The following is a 16,865-nucleotide window of genomic DNA, read 5'->3' as shown; positions in this document are numbered from 1 at the left end:
ATGGAGGAGTGTTTTTCTTTTCTCCACATCCTTGCCAATATCTGTTGTCACCTGAGTTTTTTATCTTAGCCGTCCTGACTGGTGTGAGGTGGGATCTCAGGGTTGTTTTGATTTGCATTTCCCTGATGACTTTTTAGCCATTCAATATTCCTCAGCTGAGAATGTTTTTTTAGGTCTGTACCCCATATTTTAATAGGGTTATTTGGCTCTCTGGAGTCTAACTTCTTGAGTTCTTTGTATAGTTTGGATATTAGCCCTCTATCGGATATAGGATTGGTAAAGATCTTTTCCCAATCTGTTGATTGCTGTTTTGTCCTAATGACAGTGTCCTTTGCCTTACAGAAGCTTTGCAGTTTTATGAGTTCCCCATTTGTCGATTCTTGATCTTAGAGCATAAGCCATTGGTGTTCTGTTCAGGAAATTTTCCCGAGTGCCCATGTGTTCCAGACTCTTCCCACTTTTTTTTTTTCTATTAGTTTGAGTGTATCTGGTTTGATGTGGAGGTTCTTGAGCCACTTGGACTTGTACAGGGCGATAAGAATGGGTTGATTTGCATTTTTCTACATGCTGACCTCCAGTTGAACCAGCACCATTTGTTGAAAATGCTGTCCTTTTTCCATTGGATGGCTTTAGCTCCTTTGTCAAAGATCAAGTGACCTTCAGTGTGTGGGTTCATTTCTGGGTCTTCAATTTTATTCCACTGGTCTACCTGCCTGTCTCTGTACCAATACCACACAGTTTTTATCACTATTGCTCTGTAATACTGCTTGAAGTCAGGGATGGTGATTCCTCCAGAAGTTCTTTTATTGTTTAGTATAGTTTTCAGTATCCTGGGTTTTTTGTTATTCCAAATGAATTTGCAAATTGCTCTTTCTATCTCCATAAAGAATTGAGTAAGAATTTTGATGGGGATTACATTGAATCTGTAGATTGCTTTTGGCAAAATGGTCATTTTTACTATATTAATCCTGCCAGTCATGAGCATGGGAGATCTTTTCTTCTGAGATCTTCTTTACTTTCTTCAGAGTCTTGAAGTTCTTGTCATACAGATCTTTCACTTGCTTGGTTAATGTCACACCAAGATATTTTATGTTATTTGGGACTATTGTGAAGGGTGCCATTTCCCTAATTTCTTTCTCAGCCTGTTTATCCTTTGAGTAGAGGAAGACTACTGATTTATTTGAGTTAATTTTATACCCAGATACTTTGCTGAAGTTTATCAAGTTAAGTAGTTCTCTGGTGGAACTTTTGGGGTCACTTAAGTACACTATCTTATCCTCTGCAAATAGTGCTATTTTGACTTCTTCCCTTCCAATTTGTATCCCATTGACCTCCTTTCTTTGTCTGATTGTTCTGACTAGGACTTTGAGTACTATTTTGAATGGTAGGGAGAGAGTGGGACTGCCCTTTTTTTTTTTTTTTTTTCTTTTTTTCGGAGCTGGGGACCGAACCCAGGGTCTTGTGCTTGCTAGGCAAGCGCTCTACCACTGAGCTAAATCCCCAACCCCGGGACTGCCCATTTCTTAAGCTAGACATTTGGCACTCTTAGGGGAAGAGCTGGGAATTAGAAGTTTCATTCCAATGACATGGTTATTCCCCAAAGAAAGGAAGAAATGTCATAAAAATGATCAGACCTTCCTTTTAATGGACCTACACTGGCTGACTGCTACAGCTTTGGAACTGGTCTCTAGAATTCTCACAGTAGTTTTTGGGTCATGAAGGGCCTAAGTGTAGACCTAATCTACCTTATAGCTACAGTATTTTGAAGTTCAGTGTCTCGTGACAGAGGGCCCACCAGTACATTGTACATTTAACCCCATGACATGGGTCCCAGAGCATGGGCTGTTTCAGTTTTTCTAAAGCAGTAAATCAGTACTGACCATCAATAGACTATTGTATGCAAGCAGTGTGGAGTTGCAGCTCAGAGCAAGTAGTGTTCAGTGCAGTGCAATACCGTGTTTCCTGGCTATCACTTACGCTCTTGTAGCATGATGACACCTGCCTCTGAGGCCCCTGAGGAGGACCAGTGAGTTGGCACATGCAGTGGAAACAGCAGTGCTTGGCACAGAAGTATTAATTATTGCAAGGCACATGCCTCACTCTTATTTTCCTTGTGGTTGGCCCATCCTAACCACTGGCCTCTGGCATAAGGGGAATACCACTCTATATGCCATTAAAATGACTTGGGGACAGGTTTGACACACAAGAAGTAAAGGTAAATGAAAATTGATTTCCATTTGAAGAGCACCTGAACCATCCTTTAGATGTCAATTCTCTGATAGTGACCAGAAGTTTCATTCCACGGCCAGATCTAAGAAGCCCCCCAGGTTGTCAGTTTTGCCTTTTTAATCGACTGACTTCAGGTTTGTTCTAAGGATTATGTGTACTCCAGCTACCTTCCTCTAACTGTCCTTTGCCTATTGACACAGGCCATTCTACTAGCACTTGTTGCCTTTACTTCCCATCAGCCCCTCATCTTCTGCAAAAATGAGGGCAGTGCTGCTTGGGCCATGGAGTCTTGCTGGCTCAACCTATTTTTCCTTCCTCCCACCTTCACAGTCTAGCACAACAGGTTCTTAACAACTCACAACCCACAGACATGTGTGCGTGTGTGCGTGTGTGTTGTCAAATGACACCACAGGGGTCACATACAATTCATGACAACAGAAGTACAGTTATGAAATAGTAACAATGACTTTTTTGGTCAAGGTCACCACAGCATGAGGCACTGTATTAATGGGTCACAGCATTAGGAAAAATAAGAACTGCTGCTCTAGCATTCCAGTTAACAGCTTGGCTCAACAAGAGAGCAAAGCACAGCCTTGACTCGTGCCTAGGCAATGCTGATATCTACTTCTTTGTCATAAGTGACTAGAGTAAGGACTAAGGTGTTCCCAAGAATCCTGGAAGCAGCCATGGGCTACAGACTGGGCTGTGGTTTCTGGCCTATTCAAGCCCTCTTTTTGCAGGTGGCAGGCCTGATTGATAACTGACCTGTCCTCTACCTTCCAAGCCCTGTGCCACTTCCTGAGCTAGGCAGCCTGCTGTAAGTAGTTTAGAACATGCTTGTACAAAGTAGGGGAGTTCATGATAGAAGGCAGCAGAGGTTATGGTGACCCTGGTGAAAAGCTCTCAGGGAGAACTTTCCCTCGGGATGGAGACCCTCCAACTCAATGACCAGACCGAGACACCACAGGATGCAATCAGCAAGAGGATTTGGTTTATTGTCGGGATACACAGGCACAGGCACCTGCGGGCGCTTCAGTCACTCGGGGGACTGGCGCGCCCCACGGAACCAAGGATGGGCTTTTATAGGATTTTGGGGAGCAGAAGCAAGCATACAGAAACAGATGCATGGTTACAGGGATATAATTGGTGGATTCTAATATGGCAAGGGTTTAGCCCGGGGGCAAGTTTCCTAGCTACCTTCCTGAAACATAACGGCTGACTCGGCCCCCCAAGGGTTCAGCCCAGGGGCAAGTTTCTTAGCTACCTTCTTGGAACATAACGACTGACTCGGCCCCCCACCAGGGTGTGGGACCTCTCCCAGGGCTTTTTTTCATTGTCAGGTGCTCAACCGAAGTCGTCCTGTTGTCAGGCCTTCAACCAAACATATCTTGCTTGGCAGCCGCTGTGTACTCAGTGTTCTAACCTTTCCCTGAACCAGTCATCTTAAGTACAGCCTTGCAAAATGGCGTTACTGCTGCTAAGCTGGGGTCTTTCACTGGCAGTACACAGTAAATCCACAAACACCCCCAAAAGAAGGGATTTCAGGACCTGAAGATGGTGCACTTTTCAAGAGCAGAACTATAGAAGGACAAACACAAGTAGGGTAGGCTATGCTTCAGATTTGGGATCCAGTCATATACAGCAGAAGTTGTATATGTCCAAGTCCTATTGGAGGAGGTCTTCATGGTGGGGGGCATGTCCCACGCGCGACCTCCCGCCGGCAAGAAGCACGCGGACATTTAGAAATCCTTGCTATATGTAAAACTTTATTTCTAATCTTATGGAGAAGCCCCGGCCGCACCAACATGGTGCGCTTATAAACCCCCTAGTGCCGCGCATCCACACCTGATTGGTTGCTTTACCCATGATCTCATTAGGCACGCCCCGGAGTGGGCAAAGACCTGGCACGAAGGCACTCTTGTACATGCGCACAGTTAACTTCCTGAAAGGGGGCCGGCTGGCGTGGCGAAGGCTGGCGCCATCTTGCAATGGCGGAGTCTATCCTGGCCTTCCACGTGGGGCGCAGTGGAAGCCAGCGCCATCTAGTGGTGGCGAATGTTATTGCGGCCCTCTACAGGGGCAGATGTTAGGATATAGTGCAATATTTCAGGAAAAGAGGTGCTGTGGCAGATCATAGGTCTTGTACCTCAAGGAACTGAGGACAGGTGTACTGGTTCTGGCAGGGTCACTGCTGAGGAAGTACACCTAGTAACAGTCCTTTGCTGAACTTACATAACAGACTTCCCAGCCACAGGCAGCAGGTCCTCGTGCTGAGAATGCAGCTCAGTGGTATAACATTTGCTCTCCATATCTGAGGTCCTGGGGACAGTAACAACAGCACAACAGAAAGCTCCTGTGGCAGGTCTGGTTCTTACTGTCTACTGGGGATCTTCACGTGTAAACGCTCTGCTCTTCCACTTCAGCTACAGCACTGCTTCAAAAAGTTGGTCAGAGTCTGGAAGGAACCCAGTATGACCGACATACAGTAGCAGGAGGTGCTGGAAAGATGGAGAGAACACCTTAGTCTACCCATCAGTTCCCAAGTGGGAACGCTTGAGCTTTAGTCACAGATCCAAAGGGCTGGGTGAGTATGGGGAGGCAAGATGGCACAGAAGGGCCAGCGACTGGGAAAGACGCTAGAGGGAGTGATGATGTAGTCAAGTAATACAGTAAAAGCCACGGGATTCTATGGCGGAGACATGGTGTTTAGAAGGAACTGGCCAGCACCTTAGGATGGTACCAAACACAGAGGACAAAAGATACTGGGAGTAGAGCACACTGCCTGTAGTACTTGCTTACATGCGTACCTCATGTTCTACTTCATGGACCAGAAGTGACAGGAACGATAGAGATTGTGCTGACCCTCCGAAGCTTCAGCCAGGGCAAACTATAGCTGGAGTGAGCAGTGGATGACTGAGACTTACTAGCTGGTAGGCCTGCGGGTGATAGACTGAAGGACACAAGGAAGGGAGGGGAGAGGCACCAGAGTATTGGATAAGTTAACCTAACCCACATCCTCACTTCCAGGACACCCCTTGAGCCCTAACATAGTCCTCACATGGATCAGCCCTTAACACAGAATAATGTCCTAATCCTAAACCAGTGTGATTCATCCCTCATCTATGGCTGATGTCACATGTTCACTTGGATGCTGGATCTGCTGGAAGAAGCATGAAGGTGAAAGCTGGCTTCTTTTCAAGGTACCATCGTTACCTGTGCCTTATGTGAAGTAATCTCCATGCACCTAGAGCCTCACCAGAAGAAAATGTTCATACAGCGACCTGCTAACCCAGGAAGGTGGCTGCCTCAGCCCTGCTAGCCTGGGTCCAGCTCTGTGTGATTCTACCTTAGATATGTGGTGTAAGGCTAGAACTGGGGGGTGGGGGGAGTATGGTTGCAAACCCTGAATTACATGACACTTGTAGCTCCTAGCGTTGGCTTGACCAGATCTCTACAGAAGTGATAGATCTTACATGGATCAGCCCCTAACATGGAGATAGAATGTTGGACGAAGTCGCCTGTACTTACCCACTGAATCGATATGCTGTTTCTCCAGGCCATGTCCAAAAGGAGACTGATGGTATTATGGGGCAGGTGCGGCCTCCATAAATAACACACCAGGCCTGCATGTATTTTACCGAATGCTATGATTTATGAGGTGCAGCACTTTGGAGATATAATACTCGTGAATTTGTCCCATGTGACATTTGTAAAATTGAAATATAGGGCTTCCAACTGGGCGGTGGTGGTTCACACGTTTAATCCCAGCGACTTGGGAGGCAGAGGCAGGCTGTTCTCTAGAGTTCAAGGCCAACCTAATCTACAAACCAAGTTCTAGGACAGGGCTATAAAAAGAAACCTTGCCTCAAAAACACACAGAAAAAAAACTGTAAGATTGGGCTTTCTCAAACCTAAGTTGTGCATGGACTCACCTACCTAGCATAGCCACACCAAATAAAGGTTACCTTGTTCTGAATTGTCATCATATTAATACAAGTGGTTGTACACTGTGGCCATTGCCCACAGAGTTCCCAGGGAAGTGAGATAACAAATGAAAGTGAGAGGATTCTAGAAAGCATAGACAAGGGGTTGGGCAAGGAGGACTACAGGGCTCTTCTAAGGTGGCAAGAAGCTTCTAAGTGCACAGTCTATGCATATGAACTTAGCAGCTAGGATCTTGGTATTCCCGTTGACCCAAGATTCATGCTCTGTGCCTCCTGCCAGGAAACACTAATCACCAACCTGTCCTTGGCGCTGAAGAATGAGAGCACCTGGGAAATGCCCTGCCCTCCCCTCCATCCTGAACATTTCAGGGTCACCTTATGAAGCAAGAAGCCTTCATGCCATAGTCAGTTGTCTGTGGGGTACCTGGATACCTTTCCTAGGGTACCTTGGAGGAAGGAGCCAGATCCCACCTGATTGAGCTCACTCCCAGGCTGCTTCACATGCCTCAGGGAGCCCCTGGCTATCATGAAGCCCTTCCTTTAGTTTCTTAGTGTCCACTGGACAGTCCAGCACAGTGAACATGGCAATTTCAACATTCCCTGTTAGCCCAAGCTCCTACCAGCAGGGATGAGAATTCAGATGTACAATAAACAAATATTAAGACAGACATTTGTTTTCTTGATCCAGCTTCAATTCGTGTCTATTGGGCTCTCAGAAAATGATCTACAGTCAACACTTACCCAACTGTGCCATCCCTCTGCAACAAATGACTTGGATGATGCCAAAATGTACTGTAGCAAGAGCAGTGACATTCAGTACATGAGACTAGTTGGAGCTGTATAGAGAATTCAAGAGCTGCCTGTGTCTCATACACATAGTAGTAATCGAGGGAGGCAGGAAGAAAGAGATGCCCGTGCTGATGGTCACCAAGTGACAGCTAACCCACATAGACACCCACCAATGGCTGCTGGGTTGGTGAGAATTGGCGGTGGGCAGAAGTCAATTTAAAAGGAAAAATACTTTGAACCTGTTTTTAAACAATAGCTCTCCATTCCTTACTCCATTCAGCTGTGAACAACTACTGTGTTTATCTGAATTTACATAGGGGAATCCCATCCTTTTTCTTTTGTGGGAAGTTTATTTTACCTCAGGTTCATTCACTTTGTAGCTGATGTCAGCACTTTTGTTTAAGGTAAAAGAACATTCCAGTATATAAATATATAGTAGTCTACAAAAATTCTACTCTTTGTTTTCTTTATTTAGTTAAGATTGGAGAGTCACCATCTAAAAATACTACATGGAAAATTTGAGACATTTTCAGCTTTAGATTTTGAGCCACAATAATCTATGATTGCATTTGATATTCTATACAAATTTTTAGGGATTTTATAATCGGATAGGAATTGCATTTAATGCTTAGAACAATAAAGCAAGCCTTCCTGTTTTCATATTCTCTTTAAACTTTTACTTCTTTAGTCAGGCTGTGGTGATGCACTCCTTTAATCCCAGCATTTGGGAGGCAGAGGAAGGCAGAACTTTTTGAGTTCAAGGCCACCCTGGTGTACAGAGTTCCAGACCAGGACTACACAGAGAAACCCTGTCTCAAAACCGAAACAAAAACCATTTTTCCTTCTCTGATGCATCCATTTCATATTGTTCAGTCACTTCTGATGATCTTGTAGGTTATTCCTTTTGTATGGGTGTGTATATATATTTGTGTTTGTGTGTGCGTGCGCATGCACACAACTCTTCATAGGGAAACTAATGCACGTGTGTGCACATCCCCATTTCTGTGTTGAAGCCAGAGGTCAAAATTGAACGTCTTCTTCAGGCCCCCTGCACTTTATTAATTGAGACAATGTTGCTCTGAACTTGGAGCCCACTCACTGAGGTAGACTGACTCAGGAGCAGCTCTGAGCATCTTCCCTTTCCTCCCTCCTTAGCACTGTGATTGCGGAAGTGGTTGATAGATGCTAGGAAATGAACCCATGTCCTCACGCTTTTACAGTAAGCAACATACTGTGAGAGTCACTGCACTGCCCTAAAATTCTTACTCTTTCTGACTCTAGTTTATGTGTAATACTGCTTGTCATTCTATTCCCTTCACATTTTTGTTAGTTCATACAGCATATTCATTGTTAGATTAGGAAAGAACACGTGGTTTTTGTGTTGACTTTTTACCTCTGCTGAAATTGTTTGATGTTCTCACGTGGTATTGTAAAACCGTCCCTGTTTCCTGCATGCACAATTATATCATCTATGATATAAGGTCCTCCTTCCTACCTGGGATCTATTGTCTCAGATGAGACGTGCTCACACTTCCACACTCAGAACCAAGAGCTTCTGCTGTGCCCACTGTCATATTTCATTTGAGTTCAGATTTCATGAGGCTGTTGACCCTGTCCCACCTACAAGTAAACAGTGCCCCGGTGGAACCTGACTCAGGGATTGCCAGGCATTGCCCTACACCACAAACCCTTGGACTATGTTCTTTGTGACTATAAGTCACAGGGCTTATCTAGGTCCCAGAACAGTTTTGCCAACTGCAACTCTGTCAGCAAGGGGAGTTGAAATGGCGGTAGCTTCAGTGTCACAGTCCTGCTCAGCAGTCCTTGTGTGCACTTTAGGAGTCTACAAAATACTCGCATGGGAATGATCTGAGGTTGATTCTCAGTATTTTCCATTTCCTTATATACAAGTGCATCATCTCGGCACTGGTTCTGTGGTTTGAGATTTCATAGGTAGCAGACATGGCAATGGGCCACAGTCCCGCTGTGGCCTCACCCCATGAGGGGTACAGTAACCATCCGGAGATGAAAGTGCCACCAAACCTAGCCAACCTCGGCCATCCTTTGCCCAAGCTAAGCTTTCCCCAGGTGACACTCAAGAGTCACAATCATCCCAACAAGTCTCTTCCCAGAATGCTTATGTAACGAAGGAAGACCTAGAGATGGCCCTGAGACTCACTACTGGTCATCATTGCAGTGAAACGAGGGAGATCCAAGGCAGGAGAGGGAACAAACGGTGCACAGGACAGAGTCCAGGAGAGATGTGCCCAGGTTCCATCTGTCCTCTTACACTGGAGTCCAAAGGACAGTGACCAGTTATCTGTTGACATGTGTGCAGAGAATTGCAAACCTGGGAGCACCACTGCCCTTTGATGGTCAGGGACTCAGTCCCAGCTTCCTGTTGTGGACATGGACACCTGTGCTGCTGACATAAATATGCAGATGCCATCCCCCCTAAAGTCACATGATCCTGACAGGCCACAGGGGTTCCCATGGATGGGAGGACATGGACTGAGGGTGAAAGGAAGTGGACAGTGCCTGCAGGCTACCCACACAGATAGTCAACAGAACATCTAGGTCTCTTCTAAGAGCTGGTAGGAACCCAAGGAACCTTTTACAGCACACACTGTGTGACCTCCCACACCTGTCTGTGTACTTATCTCACAGGACTGAGCTGGCTAGGTTGTCCCCAGGCCTGCAAAGAGGCTGGGGCCCATCTGGTTCTCAGGCTCTTGGGCATCCAGGCACCACTGGAAACTGAAAGAGCTGAGAACAGAGTGGAGGCCCGCAGGCTGGATCTAGCCGGAGGCTGAGTGGGAAAGGGGTGCTCCAGCTGGTCCTGCAGGGGGAGTCCTTGGCTCAATGGTAGCAGGTTTCACTTAGCTTGGTGGTGGCTGCCTCTGGGAGCAAAGTGAGGCCTTCTATGGCCTTCTCTGTGGCTTTCTGTGGCAGATCCCAATGAAAAGAGACAGTCCATGATTTTAAGGTATTTATTCTCATGGTAGAAAGTGGATGAGTAGAACTGTACTGCACTTCTGAGGGTGGGCCTCAGATTAAGTACTTTTGCAGGAATGAGTGTTTGGGAAGAAAGGTTATTGGCTCAGTCTCCAGGCTTTTAGGTACCTCATTATAATGGAGATCTGACTTGAAATGACCAGGTCACCTCCTCTCCATGTGGAGGGGCTTGGGGCATTGCCCTTACATGACTGATGGCAACAAATGTATGGGGGGCTGCGGCTAGTGACAGGGCCTGGTGCCCAGGAGTCAGGCAAAACACCTACCGTCTCTTCAGGGTAACTGTGGTTTTAAGGCTTAGCTCAACTGGGAATCAGGGTGCCTTTGACAGTCCCACAGGGATTGACCTATCAAGAAGACAAGGATGAATGAAATTAGATAGTGGTCTCCATGAGACAAGCACCTGGACTCCTAGCTGGTCTCCCCAGGACTCTTGACAGTTGGTGACAACCTTTCAGCTTTGTCAGGTGAGAGCTAAGAAGTCCCTAGGTTTTGAATTTGGCCATCCTTGAGACTTGAACGACCTTCCACCTGTACTTGAAGCTTCACAGGCTGGAGTTACCTTCCTCACACTGCCTCTCCCTCACCCTCATCAGCTACCCACACAAGCCACTTCAGTGGCCCTTGCTGCATACTGATAGTGGCCATGGTGTCAGTCAGACCCCATGTCTGACTAGCCAAGTGTTTCTGGAAGCCTCCAAAAGTTCCTCTTCCAATCTGAGACGATGCCCTCAGGCCCCGTGGATCTCTGCCCATAAGGCAAATCAGCAGCTTGCACACTGAGGAAGGGTTCATGTTATGTGCTTGTCTTGCTCAAAATGTCCAGCCCAACATAACCACTATGCTGCTTTCTGTGGAGATTTCAATGCCACTCCCATGGACAAGCACCACCGGAGAGAAGAAAGGGCAAGAACCTCTGATGTTTATTTTCCCTGGACTTTTCTGACACCCCTTTCCCCATACAGGCTCTGTTTGAACATTAACACAGCTACTTGGCTCAATTTAGAGAACAAAGTGCAGCTTTACCCCCTTTTAAGGGACCAGGTTCCCAGTCTGTTGTAAGAGGATCTTTCCTGATTCTAAGTGTCTGGACAAGTATTCCTTCAAAAGCCTGCAAGCCGTGGGGCAGCCATGGGGCTGCTGATTGGAGATGACCTCTGGGCTGTGGTCATATTCACAGCCATCTTCTTGCTTCTGGTGGACCTGGTGCACCGGCACAAATTCTGGACTGCCCACTACCCTCCCGGCCCTGTGCCACTCCCTGGGCTGGGAAACCTGCTGCAGGTGGACTTTGAGAACATGCCATATAGCTTATACAAGGTAAGAAAGGTGGTGGTGGAGTACAGTAGAGGTCAGAATGCCCCAGGTAGCATGTGGTGTTGCTGAAGGTAAAGAAAAGACAGGAAGATGGCCCCCAAGAGGAAAAAGTGTTGTTGGGAAAACAAAGTGGTGAGAGGGGCCAGCTGTGCTATAGTCTCTTTCTGCTGTGTGGTCTCAGGCCTGGATTCCCATCTCAGAAACCTGAATTTCCTCTGGTATGGTGGAGTAGGAAGGGACCCAAGGACCTTACTCAGGCTGGGTCTCTGCTGAATGATAATATTTGCTATGAGTCCTTTGCAGAGTTGAGAAGATATGATTGCCAAGCTACAAGGTGACCCAACCACAGGCTGGGGATGTAAGTCTGTGATAGAGCATTTGCCCAGCATATGTAGGAACAAGGTTCAATAAGTACCATCATATACTTGCACACACACACACACACACACACACACACACACACACACACACACACACACAGAGTTAGAGAGAGAGAGAGAAAGAGAGAGAGAGAGAGAGAGAGAGAGAGAGAGAGAGAGAGATGGGGGGTCAGGGACAAAGACTTGTGTGAGGAACGTTGATCTTCTGCTAGGGAACATTACTACCTATGTACTCTGTCCCCTATTTCAGCTTCGAAGCCGCTATGGTGACGTGTTCAGCCTACAGATAGCCTGGAAGCCTGTAGTTGTGATCAACGGGCTGAAGGCCGTGCGGGAACTGCTGGTGACCTATGGAGAGGACACTGCTGACCGCCCCCTACTGCCCATCTATAATCACCTGGGCTATGGGAACAAATCAAAAGGCAAAGCACTATAGTGTGGGCAAGGCAGGGAGAATAGGGCTTGAGAGGGGAGAACTGAAGATGGCTATGGAGATATGTGGTCAGGCAATTGAAGATGGAGGGTGGAGCTGACAGTGCAGATATGTGCTAGAAAAATGTTGGGGACTGACTGCTAACATTAACTACAGGGAAGTGTTGGGAACAGAGGAGACAGCATAGCCCAGCATCCGTGGTAACACGCAGATGCATCTGCAGGTGTGGTCCTTGCACCTTACGGACCTGAGTGGCGAGAGCAGAGACGATTCTCTGTGTCCACCCTGCGTGACTTCGGCGTGGGCAAGAAATCGCTGGAGCAGTGGGTGACAGAGGAGGCCGGCCACCTCTGTGACACCTTCGCCAAGGAGGCTGGTAGGTTTGAGATGGAGAGTGTGGGCAGAGACTAATGAGCAATGCCATGACTTGCTTGCATCTCTGTTCCTAGAACATCCCTTCAATCCCAGCATCCTCCTGAGTAAGGCTGTGAGCAACGTGATTGCCTCCCTTGTTTATGCTCGTCGATTTGAGTATGAGGACCCTTTCTTCAACAGGATGCTCAAAACATTGAAGGAGAGCTTTGGAGAGGACACCGGCTTCATGGCAGAGGTATGTAGCTCAGAGCAGCAGACACGACCACTCCTGTGCTGTAAATCCTTTGGAGCAAGTATGAATGAATCCAGGGTGTTTGGGGGTCAGGGCCTCGGGCGATAGTCAATTGCAGGGAGAAAGGCTTGAGCATTGAAGAACCTCAGATAAACTCGAGGGGACAAGCCAACCAAGGTCAATGATTGCACAAAGGTGGTAAACCTCTGCCCTCTGTGCGCAGTGAAACCACACAAGCCTGTTATATTTGAAGAGTAGAATGTTTCTTTCTTCACTGGGGTTCAAGAGAGCAAGCAGGCTAGAATTGAGGAAGAAGCAGATGATGAGTAGGGACAAATAGACCCTGAGTCCACTGTGGAAGAACACGGAAACTGTGACTGGTCTAGGGGAACACTGGGCAGAAACAGCAGTCAGGGGCAAAAGAGATAGATGGTCAGTACGTAAAGGAGTTCACCAAGCAAGCCTGGAGACCTGAGCTGGATCCCTGAGTCCCATATAAGGGATAGAACTAACTCTTTAAGTTGATCCCTGACCATGAAATAATGAGCCACTACACACCTGGGATACTGTACCTCCAAGTACATGCACATGTGTGTGCACACACAATGACACATGAATAAAATAATGAATTCTTAATTAGAGCTAAAAGCAACTGGACATGTTTTGTTTCTTTCACAGGTGCTGAACGCAATCCCAATTCTCCTTCAGATTCCTGGGCTGCCTGGCAAAGTCTTCCCCAAGCTCAATTCATTTATAGCCTTAGTGGATAAGATGTTAATTGAGCACAAGAAAAGCTGGGATCCTGCCCAGCCGCCCCGAGACATGACTGATGCCTTCCTAGCAGAGATGCAAAAGGTGATTGGAAGCTCCAAGAGATGTAGCCAGGGATTGTGTGCTGTGGTCTTCTGAGCAGTGAGGTCAGATGTGTTCCTCTGTATCACTAAGTGACTCAGTCCCTATGCTCCCAAGGAACAATAGGAGGCCATGATGGGACTTCCTTTCCCTACTGAACCAGCCCTTTCTGCCTGTCCAGGCCAAGGGGAATCCTGAGAGCAGCTTCAATGATGAAAATCTGCGCTTGGTGGTGATTGACCTGTTCATGGCGGGGATGGTGACCACCTCAACCACACTGTCCTGGGCCCTTCTGCTCATGATCCTGCATCCAGATGTGCAGCGTGAGCCTGGCTGTGGATGGGAGGGAGGTCAGGGGAAGAAAGGCAGAGGTATTTGAGAAACTAGTGGTTCCTGCCTTAGCTTGACGTAGTTTCCCATGTGTCTGGTATGAGCCCTATCTATCTTACTAACCCAGTGGTAGAAGTTGAAGGATGAGCTCCTTTCGCTGAAGAGATGCCATCTATCTAGGCCGAGTCCACGAGGAGATTGATGAGGTCATAGGGCAGGTGCGTCGTCCAGAGATGGCAGACCAGGCACGAATGCCGTTCACCAATGCTGTCATCCATGAGGTGCAGCGCTTTGCAGACATCGTCCCGACAAATATACCACATATGACATCCCGAGACATTAAATTCCAAGGCTTCCTCATCCCCAAGGTAGGCATACACACTCTGTTCCCAGAATCCACAATACGCAAACAAGGGAATGGAATCAACCTGGGTGTGAGTACATTGGAGCCATTACCCAAGATCCCCTGGAGAAGAGGACATCCAGTGAAATGAGCTGTAGGGGTGGTAGGAAGAGCTGCAGATAGGAGCTTTGTAACAAGGGTTTGAATGGACCAGAGAAGGTTCTGGGAGGCTCTGGGTTTGAGGTTTAATAAAAGGATCCAGTGTGTAAGGTAGAGACAATGCATGAGAACTTGGTGGCCAGTGTCTAGGCAGCTCCAACCCAGTCCATTTTCACACCATATGCCCTCTTACCAGGGGACAACCCTCATCCCCAACCTGTCCTCCGTGCTGAAGGATGAGACTGTCTGGGAGAAGCCCCTCCGCTTCCATCCAGAACACTTCCTGGATGCCCAGGGCAACTTTGTGAAGCATGAGGCCTTCATGCCATTCTCAGCAGGTACCTCTGGGGGGGCTGACTCCCTGTCTATTCCCAGGGTGACTGGGAGGGTGGAGCTCCAGTCAGGCCCCAGACTGACTGGAGCTCCTGTCCCACCACAGGCCGCAGAGCATGCCTGGGGGAGCCCCTGGCCCGCATGGAGCTCTTCCTCTTCTTCACCTGCCTCCTGCAGCGCTTCAGCTTCTCGGTGCTGGCCGGCCGGCCCCGGCCCAGCACCCATGGCGTCTACGCATTGCCAGTTACTCCACAGCCTTACCAACTCTGTGCAGTGGCTCGCTAGCAGGGGCAGGGGCTCCATTCTTCTCCCCGGTTTGGTCTGATTGATGTCCAATAAACAACTTCTGTATCTTCAAATCAGATTCCCGATCCCACCCCCACCCTGGTCCCAATTGTATCCGAAGACGAAAGTCTACAATCCTCCTTGTCCCTCTACGACAGCCTAACCCATTTACAACTTTAATGTGGTGAGAATAGTTTATTACTCCAGGAGCAGTGGCCTTCAGTAAAGCAAAGGGAGGATGATGCAAGTAGATTGCAAGTTTAAGGCAGGCATGGGGTATATATACAGCCTGGACCACTTAATGAGAGCGTTTCTCAACAAGGGGGGGGTCGGGATGGGTGGGTAGTCATCATGGAATGATGAAGGGAGGAGGGAAGAGGCAATGGAATGGAGGAGAGAGGGAAGCATTCAGATAAAGTAGGAGGAGAGGTAGCTGTGTGGATGGTCTCTGCTTCACCGTATATCACACAAAAAGACCTATCGATGCATGTGAACAGAAGTCAGACTCAAGCAATACTGTGAGGAAAGTGTGAATGGCTTATGCTAGAAATCAGCACAAGTCTTGTTCTGGTGACAATGTTGGCTGGCGTAGGTCCCCAAACCCTGAAGAGCCACAAATGGTGGCTAGCACCTCTCTCATAACCAGAACAGCTGCTGTCTTCACACTCAGACTTTCTGTCGTCAAAGGATGCGGAAGACATCTGCAATAGCAAAGAGGCAGATCAGACTCCAGGAAGATGGTCAGGGCCCCACAGTTCCATCGGGACACCTGTCCAGACCTAGATGGCTCGTCCCACAACCATGTGTGGCGATGCACCGCATGCCTCTCAGTAGGAATGTTCAAGTGTTTGGAAGACGTGAAAGCGTGTGTGTTTGGTGGGGTGAGGGAGGACTGTTCTAGAGGCATGTGACACTCTACAAGGCTCATTTTGGCCTCCATAAAATCTGAGGCCAGCCTACAGCAACCCAAGACCCTGATGTATATTGCATGCTTTGAAAGACACCTGAGTGCAGACACCGATTTTGAGTTTGCTTTTGTGAAAAGAAATGTTCTCCCACAGACTTCATTTTCATAGTTATATTAAGGACACTCCCACCACAGTTCGTCATTAGCCACACAATGGTCACACATTAGTCACCACGATGGGGAAATTATATTTCCTGAACCCCTCCCTTTTCCTACACAAGTAATCACATCTGTTTACCACACACTCCACCTTGTCCCACCTCTCCCCTTCATTTTTATTGTATATCCATGGGTATTTGCCTGCAGGTGTACACTGTGTAGAGAGAACAGAATAGAGCATCAGATGCCCAAGGATTTGAGTTCTGTTTTATATCATCCTGTGGATGCTGGGAGTGAAGCCTGGGCCCTCTGGAAGAAAAACCAGTGCTCTTCCCTGCTGAATGATCTCTTCAGCCCTCCTATTACCCCTTTCTATTGGTGCTGGAAAGTCTTACTCTAGTCTGAAGTAATGTCCTTTAGAGCCTTATATCTCTGCATGGTGCATGTCAGATGAGTAACTCATGATCATGCACCTTGGAGCAGGAGTCCACTGGACACGTATGCCTTTACTCACAGTTCACACACCAATACCAGTTCACACCCCCTGTGGAATCAGCTCTATATCTCATGCCCTCCACTGAGTAAGCACCAGTCAGGGGATGGATGGAGAAGAAGAGGGAAACTAGGAGGCAGACCTTCCTAGAGGAGTCTGGCCTCTCCCAGCAACCAGACTGAGAGAAAGACAAGAGCTCAACTCAGGGCAGAGGATAATAGACAGTCTTTCCTCCTTTCTAGGGGACCAGATGCCAGGTTGCAGTAAGAGGTCTCCTTCCTGATCTTTGG

At 47.7% G+C, this 16,865-nt stretch overlaps 1 protein-coding gene across 1 annotated transcript; it reads left to right on the top strand.

The window, feature by feature from the left end:
- Positions 1–11,008: 11,008 nt before the first annotated feature.
- On the top strand, positions 11,009–15,087 carry Cyp2d2 (cytochrome P450, family 2, subfamily d, polypeptide 2). Its single transcript, NM_012730.2, is given in 9 exon segments — positions 11,009–11,297; positions 11,925–12,096; positions 12,331–12,483; positions 12,557–12,717; positions 13,393–13,569; positions 13,748–13,889; positions 14,077–14,264; positions 14,595–14,736; positions 14,838–15,087. Coding segments are annotated over 9 exon segments (1,503 nt in total). The 5' UTR covers positions 11,009–11,108; the 3' UTR covers positions 15,017–15,087.
- Positions 15,088–16,865: the final 1,778 nt, after the last annotated feature.

The sequence above is a fragment of the Rattus norvegicus genome, chromosome 7, assembly GCF_021556685.1.
Source record: "Rattus norvegicus strain SHRSP/BbbUtx chromosome 7, alternate assembly SHRSP_T2T, whole genome shotgun sequence".
Classification (NCBI taxonomy): domain Eukaryota; kingdom Metazoa; phylum Chordata; class Mammalia; order Rodentia; family Muridae; genus Rattus; species Rattus norvegicus.
This window is presented reverse-complemented; position numbering and strand designations above follow the sequence as displayed.